Source organism: Microchirus variegatus (genome assembly GCF_963457635.1).
Source record: "Microchirus variegatus genome assembly, chromosome: 2".
In the NCBI taxonomy this organism is placed as follows: Eukaryota; Metazoa; Chordata; class Actinopteri; order Pleuronectiformes; family Soleidae; genus Microchirus; species Microchirus variegatus.
In genome coordinates this window covers 31434539-31447380 of record NC_139803.1, presented here as the reverse complement: position 1 = coordinate 31447380, position 12842 = coordinate 31434539, and the positions used below count along the sequence as shown (strand labels likewise).

The 12842-nt window shown below is 43.8% G+C and overlaps 1 protein-coding gene across 4 annotated transcripts in view; it reads left to right on the top strand.

Moving 5' to 3' along the window:
• Positions 1-12842, top strand: part of fgfr3 (fibroblast growth factor receptor 3) — a gene marked incomplete at both ends in the record, with an annotated part of 57573 nt that overhangs the window by 17787 nt on the left and 26944 nt on the right. For 2 of the 4 annotated variants that reach the window (XM_083910286.1, XM_083910285.1), the window contains 2 exons: positions 1779-1844; positions 10732-10901. In XM_083910286.1, coding sequence (XP_083766412.1) covers positions 1779-1844; positions 10732-10901 — 236 coding nt within the window. The remainder of the gene's footprint in view (positions 1-1778; positions 1845-10731; positions 10902-12842) is intronic. The other 2 variants (XM_083910287.1, XM_083910288.1) reach the window with 2 other exon arrangements.

Genomic DNA, 12842 nt, shown 5'->3' with positions numbered 1-12842 from the left:
AGAGCTGTAACAGGGTTGTGGGAGGGGAGGGGAGAAAGGGGTGAGGGGGAGGGCAGGCAGGAGGGAGCGAGCGGTAGCTTCAAAGTGGCGACTTTTCCCCCGTAAAACTCATGGACACCAGCTGAAACTGTTATTGACAACTAATTAGAAAGCAATTAGCTCGAAAACATTTCATCATTGGAAACAGATGGGGTGGCAAGAAACGAGAGAGTTCACTCGCTCCCAACCTCCACCCTCACACACACACACACAGATGCATGTGTTTGGCTGGGAAGAAAATAGTCCTTTTCCAGGAGTGATCAGATCTGCAGGAGGACACGACCGACATCACTGATGTAAAAGCACGGAACAATTGTTTCTTTCTTTTGACAAAGGAACAAAATTTGAAGTGAAATAAAAATGCTTTTGCTTGCAACTCAGAGGCTCATTCATCACACTTCACGTTCTCGTATCATTTGAACACTCCATATTTATCTTTAAACTGCCTATAAAGGCAGTTTGACAGCATGTGGCTATAATATCCTGTTCTCCACCCTCAGCTCCATCTTAAACACACACACACGGACTATTGTGTCCCCCCCCCTCAAATATTTGAGTAAGGTGTCAGATATTTAGCAGCGGTATCAAATTTAGCAGCTGGACGATGTCCAGACGGCGGTGAAGCCGGGCCCGATCATTTTGTACACACACACACACACTCATGGTAGAAGATGAATCACTTTAACGGTGTGGAGATAATGTTCCGCACTCCTTGATTTGTTAGGTGAAATGATCATGGACAAAATGGTTAAATTCAGCTTAGATTTCTGTTAGATTCAAGTATTTATAACTGCAAATTATGTGAAAAATGCTCCTGTCAGCTTTATTTTGACAGCTACTGTCACTTGAGCAGTGATGGAGATGATTATGAGAGTCAGCGTGGCTTTTATTCACGCAATATTCGAGCGTGGCGTGGAGGATATCTGGGGAAAGTAAAAAGGCACGAGTCGGGAGTTCCAGGAGCAGTTTTTGGCTCAGCGGGGGGCGCGGAGGTAACAGCTGGCCCTCGTTATCCAGAACTGCGGCGCTGAACCAGAAAGTGTCAAGGTCACGTTGGCGAAATTACCACAAAGCTGCCGTGAAAAAATGTGTGATACGGCGAATCTAAGTAGTCGTATCTGTGGAGGAGGAGTAATTAGGCGTCGCCTGACACGCCTGTGTCGGAGACAGAGGCTGGTGAGGAACACTGTGTGTGTGTGTGTGTGTGTGTGTGTGTGTGTGTGTGTGTGTGTGTGTGTGCAGCTCTAATGACCCTCTCATTTTTACCGTCTGTGGAAATGTTTGGGTTGTAATATCTGAGGACGCCACCACGCTACAGAGAACTGTAGCCTCATTCATGCTTTTCTCAATGAGCAGTGTGTGTGTACGTCTGTGTTTGTGTATGTGTGTGTGTGTGTGTGTGTGTGTGTGTGTGTGTGTGTGTGCAATCAGACTTGTTTTTGAGCACACACCATTTAATCTCCACTGGGCACGAAATTCCTGCTTTCATTTATATTTTTTTTCTGCCGTTGTCTTTGTTTCCTCTCGTGTTGCACAAAACAAGTGGAACCATGTTTCCAGATGTGTGCGTGTGTGCGTGCGTGTGTGTGTGTGTGTGCGCGCGTGTGTCACAGGTCAAGTCGTCCACACAATGAGACGACGTTTTCACTGCGGGTTTGGAGACGTTGCCTCAGACGCAGGAGATTAAATCGTCTCGTCTCCTTTTTTTAAATCCCAACTTTTTTCTGTTCTTCTTCCAGATTCTCTGTCGTCCGGCGATGATGAAGACTATGATGAAGATCCAGAAGATGCAGGTAATGGAAATGGTGAATTCCTATTTATCCTTTTTTCCCCACAAGTTGACTTTCATATTCTTTCTGACTTTGACTTCTGACTGAGTTTAATTCTGGCAAATTTGACGAAACAAAGATGAAATTATACTGGAGGAGACACAATCATGTAAAATAATAATCTTTTAGTTTTTATGCACTCAAGCAACCTGAACCTGGCAAATATTGTGGCAAAATCAAAAACAGTGCACTGGCCAGTGTTTGATCTGTGTCTCCTGGTGTGTTTATTTAACAAATATTACAGGCCCTGTGGTTCTTAATGACTTAATTAAGTGTAATTATCTTGTATTTACTTCAGGGATTCTGCTGTTGCCACCCTGTGGCGTATTAGCTAGATTTAATAAGCGAGTCTGAAGTGCGCCCCAGTGTTTCGCTCTGTCCTTGCAGGTTATTTATGTTGCCAGTGTAATCTGTGTTTTAGAGTCTGAGTTCCTTTCACTTGTTACAAAGATGCTTTTACTGGAAACTGTTTGTCTACGGCTGGATTTCTGCTACAATCTGAGCTGTATATTTAAGACCCTTAGCCCTTACCCTACTCCCTTAACCTCATTTTAACCCCTTAACGTCATCATTAATTTAACTATAACCCGTAATCCTTATCCTAGTCCCTTAACCTCACCCATAACACAAGCCCAACCCCTTAGCCTAACTGTAACCCCTGAACCTGACCATAAGCCCTTAACCTGACCCTCAACATATCTATAACCCGAAACCTGACCCTTAACCGTAATCTAACCCCTTAATCTCACCCTTAACGTAATCACAATCCCTTAACTGAACCTTTAACCTAAACATAACCGGGCCACAAAATAATACATTGAAGTTGCTTTAATAGAAGAGCTGAAATAAAAATAAAAAAGAACTTGACTCATATAATCACTGTATAATCATAAGCATGAGTGTTCAAAGAAGAAAGATTTTGTCATCAATCACCAGCACAGATACTGCCGGGGCCCTAATGCTCTGTCTCCATCATTACTGTTTCACCTCATCAATTATAATTCAGCTCCAGTCTTTGACAGGATGCAGTTAAGCATGGATTAAAGGAGACATTTTCACTTCACAGTGCAAAAGAAATGACACAAAATCAAAGAAAACGCAGAATTCAACAAACACAAAATCAACTGCACACTGAAGTATCAAAACAAAGGGTCAAAATACATCCAGAAAAACTCTTTTTAATTCAGGATATAACATTAAATATTCAGAAAGTGGACCTCTATGTTGCCGATTTCCAGAAATCACCTCACAATTCTCTCAGTTTAATAAACAAGGGAGTCTCTTGTGTCCAACATTAAATCACTTAAGACGCTGCCGATTTAAACATGTGATCATCGTCATCACACCCATGTTCGCTGATGCTCTTTTCCAGGTTAGATTATGAGAGACAGACGCTGTCGTTGTGCACTAAGCATCCGAGCAGAGATTAAATGAAGACCCTGAATGTCGCAGTTTCACTTTCATTGTGGAGTGTTTTCTAAACGGGCCACAGTGTCGGCAGCAGCAGCAGCTTATTCTGCAGACAACCTGAACACCAGTAAATAGCCTCAGACTGCCAGACTTAATCTCTGGATGTAAGTCTGCCCCATGACATACGAGGCTCCAATTTCCTGGCCAAAAGGAGATTTGGATTAGCCCACATCTCTGCTTAATGTTCACTAAGCCACCGCTAATTAGCCGGGGCTGCAGCAGAGAGCAGCCATGTGACGAGCAGAGTCCCCGCCGGCGAGCAGGAAGAACATCCATGTCCACATGCAGGGAGGATGTGGACATGGTGGAAAAGAAAGATTGTGGCTGTTAATGAGCAAGAGAGAGAGAGAGGGAGACGTTTTCCCTGTGACAGCCAGACAGAAAGAAATGTGAGAGACTTTGAGGAGTTGAGTCACTCGGAGCTGGAGCTGCCAGCCCAAATGATGCTGCTGGCCACAGCTGACTGTTCTCAGAGGAGAGAGACAGACAGACGAGCCCACTGCAGTCATGAGCTCATTCTCCAGAAACACTCAGCTGTCCTCCTGTGTCCCTGAGCGGAGACGACATCATCGAGCAGTTTGCAAGATTGACAGTAGATTTGTGTTTCCCTTCGAGAGACACTGTGGACACTGCGCAGTTCAGTCCAGCGAACCCTGATCTGGTCCCGTGTTTTCCACCGTTCAGGCAACAGCTGCAATATAGCATGTAAATAGCATGACATCATAACACCAGTCAACAACAGTCATAATACTGATGTTATTCAGGTTGAGCGGTTGGTTGAGCGGTTGGGAATTGGGCTTGTAAGTGGAGGGTTTGTGCTGTGAATCCCTGCTAGATTGACCCCAACCATAGGAGAGGACACATTGAATGTCCTCCTCGTGCCAATGGTCCCTTCAGACCTTAATGTTACAAACAAATGCACTGTTTTATAATCATTTTATTTTCATTGCCACAATTATTATTTTTGAAATGGCAATGTGAGTTAAATGCATGAATCTGTCTGTCACGGGTTAGGGTTAGGGGTTAAATCGCTGCATGATAACAAAGCAAAACATTACAAAAAGAAAGAAGTAATAGAGAGAACGACTCAAACTCTCACTGCGTCAAAGGCTAAAGAGAAAAGATGTGTTTTTCAAACATGAGACGAAATGTCCCTAATGTCCCCCCCTGAGCTTCAGCCTCATTTTCAGGCTGAAATTGAAATCTTGGGGACCACGAAAGGAACACGATAAGGACACTTGGACATCTTTAAAATGGATTCTGTCGCCCACTGAGACTCAGTGGAGACAAAAAATATGCTGTGAGCTCCACAGGAGAAACCCGACTGAAATGAAAAGTGACCACCATCCATCCGCCCTCACACACTCTGAATATGACTGTCTTTTTTCACTGTGCAAAGTAGTCCACACACATTCACAGCCTGGGTGAATTGAAAGGGCAGTGTGTGTGTGTGTGTGTAAAGGGAGGAATGTTAACAGTGCCTAATCTGTGCTGCGCTCCCGAGCTATGCAGCCTCTGTGTTTACCCTGGCAGGAGAGCAGAGAGCCGGACGCTGTGGGCCGCGCTCCGCTGCTCTGCTCCCTCCGCCATTCCTGCAGCTCTGTTTGTCCAGCGTCCCTGCAGGCCCCGCCTTCAAAGAGCCCCCACTGTAATCTGTAATGAAATCTGTGCTCGCAGGCATCAGCGAGGGCAAATTATACAATTACACAATTAGACGATCACCGCCGCCACCACCAGATCGGTGTCTGAGCGCTGCAGGACTCTGAAGTTCTGATACAGGGACACAGGCAGGAGACAGTTAACAGGGAGCTGCAGGGTGTGTGTGTGCGTGCGTGCGTGCGTGCGTGCGTGCGTGTGTGTAACAGCATTCCCTAATACACTCACAAAGAAGTATTTATACAATTTTAATCTGCATCAAGATACACTTAATGACTGTCACATGCCAGAACGAAAGAAAGAAGGAAAATAAATCATTAGAAAAGCTTCCTGGAGATTTACCACAAAACTAATGCCTTCTTTTGTTTTGGCCAAAATCTCCTTCAAATAAGTTACTATTTATTTTGTCATCATTATTATTATTATTATTTGCCCCAAAAGGAAAAACATTACTGTGATTAAAGAAACGTAGAAAGTGAAACAAGCAGGAGAATGTGAACAAAAACCAACCAAGAACCAAGAAAGATTCCAATATGACGGCGACTCCTGTACGAACTTTATCTTTCCAACCAAATACTGACAATTTCTGTGCCTCATTTCAGTGCCTGAATTGTTTAAACATTCTTTATAGCTCTTGTGTCGCGTCAACCTTTTAGATCTAGCAATTGCACTTTTTTTTTTTCAACAATGGTACGAAATAAAAGCCAAGAGGTACGAAATAAAAGCCAAGAGCTGCGAATCATCAGCCAGACGGAAAGAAAAAAGCTTTATTTGACAAGAAAATAAATCATTAGAAAGTCTTTCTATTTGGAGTTTGACCAAAAACATGATAATTTCTTTATTTTGGCTCCGACCCAAGCTTTTCTACACACTCTTATCGACATGAGTTCCAATTTTAGATATCGTGCATGCATGTGAAAACATCGCTGCCAGGTCAGTGATGAAAGAAACCTGACAAACATAGAAGGCATTTAAGGTTCAGTGTGTCACCAGCTCCAATATAATCTGTATCTTTCCAATGACAATAAATGTCAGTACTTCATTTAAGTGCCTGAATTGTTGGTTAAGCACCATTTAAGCAAAAAGGCATGTTTTCTGTTTAGCAGTAGTACAAAATGAAAGCCAACCAAAATGTTAGAGCTGGGTATCATTAGCCAGAATCAAAGAAAAAGCTTTGTTTTACATGAAAAATCAATCAGAAAGAATCATTTGGTCCATAAAAATGTTAACTGGTGTACATAAACACATATATTGGTAGCCTTCCCTTGGTTTACCAGAGTAAAATGGTACTATATGATCTGAGTGGATCGGTGTTTCTTCAACGCCGTCTATTCTTATACAAAGCAAGTCTTGTTGAGACAAATCATGGTTCTGTTTTCAGGGTTAAACCATTCCGAACTGAACTCTACCTTGACGGAAACACGGCACAAGGTTAAGGAGGCAGTAAAGCAACATTACAGAGGCTTTAAAACACCAAAAAAACATTTATATTTATATCTATATTTGGAGTGGTGATGAAGACTTGCAGTAAGTAATCTGCTGTGTGACCACTCCCCATCACTCACTCCACCAGCCTCACTTTGGAGGTCTGCAATCAAGCATGAAACCAAACAAACAGGAACACGCTGGTGTATTTTTAGGCTCCGTCAGAGACTTCCCCTCCACCCCCCGACCGCCCCTCTACGGTGGTTAACCTCTGCAGCTGACAGGTGGACATGCATGACACTGGAACCGCAGAGCGCTGTGGGGACGAGATATGTTATGGTAAACCTGTTTCCACCGTAGTGACAGCACGAACAGCGGCAGGGTTATCTGCTGACCATGTCTCTGTGGAGGGTTTGGGGGGCGAGGGGGGGGGGGGGTATCTCCTCTCCGCTGAGGAAATACCATCCAGCCCAATTAGACCTGGGACGGGATTCCTGTGTCTGCTGCGGAATCAGATCTCCCCACGTCGACCCCGGCCATAAAATAATTGAAATTGCAAACATGACCAAAGTGCCAAATCAAAAGACACTGCAGTTATTTGATTCATGCACAAATGTGTGACACAGGATGAATTTCTGCAGCGCTGCAGGAACTCCCTGCCTCACAAATCCCGCTTTTTCAGACGAGCAATCGCATCGTAAAGACAACGTCTGTCAGAATAATCCCAGAAGGATTTTTCTTTGACCACATCTACAGCTCTGATGCTGTAGCTTATCTGAAAACTGCAATTTCTGCTTTTTATTTCAGTGGAAAAAGGTCTGCATCCACTTCCTAAGAGGAGATTACAAAAGCACTGGGATATAAAGTCTTAAATACATATTAATTAAAAGCTGCAATCGGCAGGATCATTTGAGTATTGTAGAATAGGCAGTTGTTGCCTGATTATCTGTCGAATAATCCGTCTTTTTTATATTACATCCTTTAAAAAACCTTGGATTAACAGGAATAAATGTGAAAATTATAATACTTACAAACGTCAATAAATGACTTCTTTGAAGTGCATTGCCTCTCAAAGTGAGGGACGTCTTGAGAAGGACATAACAAACCAAGAAAAAAAGAGCGCGTCAATGACATTGCCTATTTTCGTTTTCCGTGACAGACACTTACTCGCCAGAAAAAACACAAAAGAAGAGACGAGGGCTCGGCCCGCTCTGTTTCACTGACAGGTGAGCTTGTGCAGAAGTGGAGCGGTCAGTGAACGCACCGTGTCCTGGCTGTTTTGGGGGACGAAACCGCAGAGACGAAACAGAGACAAGTGTCCCTGCTCGTGCAGAATCCCCCTGTGGGTTCTATTTTTGGGTCAGAAACGTCATCTGTGGCTGAAGGTGTTTCCAGGCCAAGATGAATGACAGAGGAGGACAAGGAGGAGGAAGACGAGGAGGAGGAGAACCACACATCAGAGACTGTTTAAAACCGTTTTTTTAACCGAGAGTGTGTGTGTGGCTGATTATGATGCCAAGAAAACAATGTGTTCAGACTCCTCTGAGGATTGTCTCACACTGTGTACGGTGTCGCTCCAAATATGCTGAGACACAGAGAGACGGAGAGAGGGAGACGCGTAGAGAGACGGAAGGGGAGACAAAGTTTAAGACGAGACAGAAAGAGAAAAAGAGAGAGAAGACTAATGAGATCTAAGAGCCATCTGCCTTTAAAGGTGTGTGTGAGTGAGAGGAGAGACGGTGTTTGTCTTTGCAAGCTGGGGAGTCTGAAGCAGTGAGCAACACACACACATGGTCGGCCCAATAGAAAGGCAGAGACCTTCTGCTGTTTGTTTGCTTTCTAAGACTCGTCTGTGTCTTTCATCGCCAAGTCTGGTTGTAATTTACTTACTTGTGAAGCCGAAGCCAAGGTTTAATGACATGAGCTAAAAGAAATGTGTGTCACACACACAAGTCCAACGACAATGACAAACAGACACGAGGTGGCTCTCCAGCTGCCTGCATGTTCAATCTCTGTTTGTGTGTGTGTGCGTGCGTGCGTGCGTGCGTGCGTGCGTGTGTGTGTGCGTGCGTGTGTGTGTGTTTGTTAAAAGAAAGATTGAATGAAAATGAAAAGTTGTTTTTTTAACACAGGAGGGAGGTTGAAGAGTTTGGGAATCAAGTGACTTTCGCATTTTGCTGCAATGTGAAAAACGGCAGAAAAATTTTGCCACGATATTCCTCAATGCAGGAAACACAACTTCTATTGGAGAGTTTTGTTTCAACAAATGTCGACATAAAGCAACTCCAAACTCCAAACAAATTTGCCAGGCCTGTATGTGGCGCTGTAGCACTGCCACAACACACAGAGTATATAGCAAATATTAGAGCAACAGGTGGAAATGCCACCATGTTTGTGTTTTGGAGAATTTGGCTTTTTATGAAGTTGCGTTTTTGGGAGCCACAAAAGAGCTAATAAATCGCAAACTCCACATCTTCTTCTCTTCCATCGTTGGTGTTTTCCTGTCACCGTTACAGCACCACACACAGGCCTGGCATACATACTACAGCATTTAGTGTCATTGATTTACAATTAAAAAAGATTGTATCAGGAAAAACGATCACATACAGGTTTATTTATGTTTTCTGTGAAAGACGGTGAAAGTCCACCACCCATTCATTTGTTGCTTGAGAGTGAGAATCACCAACACACACACACACAGCAGCCCTGATATTGAAATGGTAATTAGCTCCCCTCTCTCCTCCTGCATTAAGAGACTAAAAGAGACATCTGATGACCGGTCAGCCTCCTCCCCAAGCTTTTGTCCTGTGAAACACACACAGACCTATGAAGAGTGAGAGTGAGTGAGTCATGCACCGGTGCTCTCTCACCTCCACACCCACACAGCACCACTCTCTCTCTCTCTCTCTCTCTCTCTCTCTCTCTCTCTCTCTCTCTCTCTCTCTCTCTCTCTCTCTCTCTCTCTTGTCCAGCGTCTTCTCAATACAACTCAATAAATCGCCCTGACAGGTCTCCAAACCTTTAGGATCAGATCATCCGAATGAACTCTCCCATTGTCCGACGGGCTGAGGAGAAGAAGAAGACGATGAGCCTTGTTTTGAGTTCGCGTTACGCGCACCTTCTGTGGTCTTTGAGCGTCCGTCAAACTGCGTTTCACACCGCTCGGACCTCACAAAACTTAACTGTATCTCCTCGGACAACAGGGTGGACTTAAGTAATGGAGAGAGACAGGTTTATAAGGGTAGTTACAATGGTCTGATCCAGATTGCAGCAAGCTAATGTCTCTATGTGTCCAATACTGTTTCACCGTCAGCGCGTCTACTTCTCTTCTCATTTACCTCACTGTATAACAGCTGCATTTCCATTATTGTGTCTATGTGAAACACATTTGCGTGTCTCTCATGACAAAGCTGACGTCTAACTCTCGACGGGCAAAGTACATAAATCGTTCAATGTGGTCCAATTTGAAAAGAGAGCAGAGGAGCAACTTTTCCCATCTGTGCCATCTTTTAGCGATTACATAAACATGTAAAGTTGAAATCCTCGAGGGTCTCTCTTTAAAATGTCTCTGATCTGAGTTTACTCAAGTATAAATGAGAAATCACTTCGAATTCAGAAAGTGGTAACGTCTTGGCAGAGCGAGTTAAACAAATGTCCCGCTAAGAGATGATTTACCTGAGACCTGACCCCCCCCCCCTCAAAGACTTGAAAACACCTCTCGATCATCACTCAGCTGGATTTAAAACATGTTTGTCTGTCTTATTGGGCTTATATTTGAGTAAACCTCACATGACTCAAAAACTTAAACTTGACCTGGAACTTGTTCCAAAAGACTTGAGATTGAGGTCTTTCTTGTAAATTACGTCCATGAAGACACTTATTGATAAGTACCTCCAATGACTTGAGACCTCAACTGGAACCGTCTGAAAAGAATTGTGGAATGATCTGAGACTCAAGTTATGTCACACTTGAACTTGACCTGAGACTTGTTTTAAAATACTTGAGGTCTTCCTTGTAAACTGATGATCCATGAAGACACCTGAGACCTCAACTGGAACCATCTGAAAAGAATTGAGGAATGATCTGAGGGACTTGGGCTCACCTTAAATGACTTGAGACTTGTCTTATATTACGTCCAACTTGACATACGTGACTTACAGTTGTATTTTGCTCGCAGATTGACTTCAGACAAGTCTCAAATGACTGGTAGACACTGACTTTTATTAAATGTTTTGTGCTTAATATGGTTTATTTTTGGGGGAAACAGTTTCCCATGACTGACACCACACCCTGTTTCATGTTTCTCAAACAGAAGCTCCATATTGGATCAAGCCTGACAAGATGGACAAGAAGCTTCTGGCCATCCCCGCTGCCAACACTGTCAAGTTCCGCTGTGCCGCTGCCGGAAACCCGACGCCGACCATCCACTGGCTGAAGAACGGCAAAGAGTTCAAGGGAGAGCAGAGGATGGGAGGTATCAAGGTGAGAGAACTTCAGCTTCAGACTTCAGGTTGTGGTTTTTGGATTTAAATCCACCCAGTAGCTCCAAACAGCCCTCCTCACGGAGATGATGTTTTGTCCTACTTGTGGAATCTTCTAAGAGCCTTTTAGGAAGGCATCTTAATCCCCCTGCTTGTCCAGTGGAGCTGCAGCGTGTCCGCCAATACACCATTGGCTGATTGTTGCTTTGGTCTCTGGTGCGAACGTCTATAACTGGAAGGAGTGTGAGGCAGAGTGCTGAAAGAGCAGGTGAATCTTCCCACGGTAAACAAAGGTCAGGGAAACTCGCCTCAGGGCCGGGCAGCATTCACGCCAGCCTCGCGGCCTCAGCTAAGCCCGGGCGAAATATATTTAGAGGCTCAAACTGCTGCGCTGAAATCAGAGTGGTGAACAGATACATGCATGCTTGCGTGATAGCGCGGTGTTGACAGTAACGCAGCACAGCAAACAGCTGTTGTACTCAGTTGTGTCATCAGATTCACTCTAAACACTGGGCACTCATGTGGAATGGCACCGCTTAGAGTAATAACGCTTGGTTTACTTTTTCGACGGTGTAATTGCTGTGAGCTTTAAGATTAAAAGGAAAAGTCACTGCGCAAAGACCATTGGAATTCAAACAGTCAGAACGTGTGTTTTGGTTTAAAATAAACTTCGACTTAGGGGCGTATAAGTTCTGAAATTATGTCCAGAGATGTCAAGTCTTTGCCCTGTGTCTTATGCTCTATCGACTCCATAATGCAGTGCTAGTGAAGTGACAATGAGTGAATGTAATTGTTAAAACAACATTATGAAACAGGCATTTAGTCGTGGTGAGGGTGCAGTCGATGATTTGATTGTTTAACATTTAACCCCCGGTCCTTGTCGCTCTTCTTTTGGCTCTGCGGCTCTTAAAGGTTTGATTAATCTCCAGTTTCCATTAGCATTTCCCTTCAGCTGTGACAAACTGTGCATTTCAAACGCAAACTCTGGAGACTTTGATGCATTGCTGGCGTTTGCAGCTGCCGCTGAAAATTCAGCTGGCAATTAAATGGCCAAACCTACAGCACAAGTAAAGAAGAGCAAGTTAACCTGACCAGCATAAAATGTGCAGACCACGTACTGAAGTGAACTGAACTTTATAACTTATAACTCGGTCAAGTTTATTATACGTCCACCAAGCTGCTTAAATTCAGTCCTACGCTGCACTCACACGTAAGTGGTTGAGGCGTCAACTGAAACGCAGCTCGTTCAATCACATAGAACAGAACTTTCACAATACGATGTTTTGTTCTTAAAAAAGTTTTCCATAGTTTGAAGAAATGCCTCATTTGTAACCCTAAAAGCTGTAGTACAGTAGTGGAAGTACTGCCAAGCCTGTGTGTGACGCTGTAATGCTTCCACAGAGTGTTTTCCGTCTCCCAAAACGACAGTTCCATGTTGTTAAAAAGCTGATATGATGCAAAACCTTTGCCGATTCTCCTGAACTCGCTCCTGTGTCTCACACATTTCCAAACTGCATTGGCAATCCTTTGGCAAATTTTCAACTTTCCAAGCAGCAGAGCAGATGCTAGCCAACCAAAGGGCCATTTTCTCCGTCGCTGTCGTTTATCTCTTGTTTTTTGTTATCATCACTTAAACATCAAAGTCAGCCATGACTGTTCTGGTAACTTCCCAAAATCCACCCCCAGCTACAGGTGTCCGGTCATCCAACGACTCGCAACATCACCTCTTTGTCAGCACCCAAATCATGCAGGTTTTTCTTTTAGTCAAATCTCCCTCTCCACTAAAGTTTGTTGGAAAAAAGCTTTATAGTTTTCAGTCTTATTAGCAGAAATATAACTGTGTTTAAATCCAAACACACATCAGTGAAAACATAAGAGAGTGAACTGATCTCAGTGTAATGACTTTCAACATTGAAATTCCACTTGCTAACTTCAGCAGAGG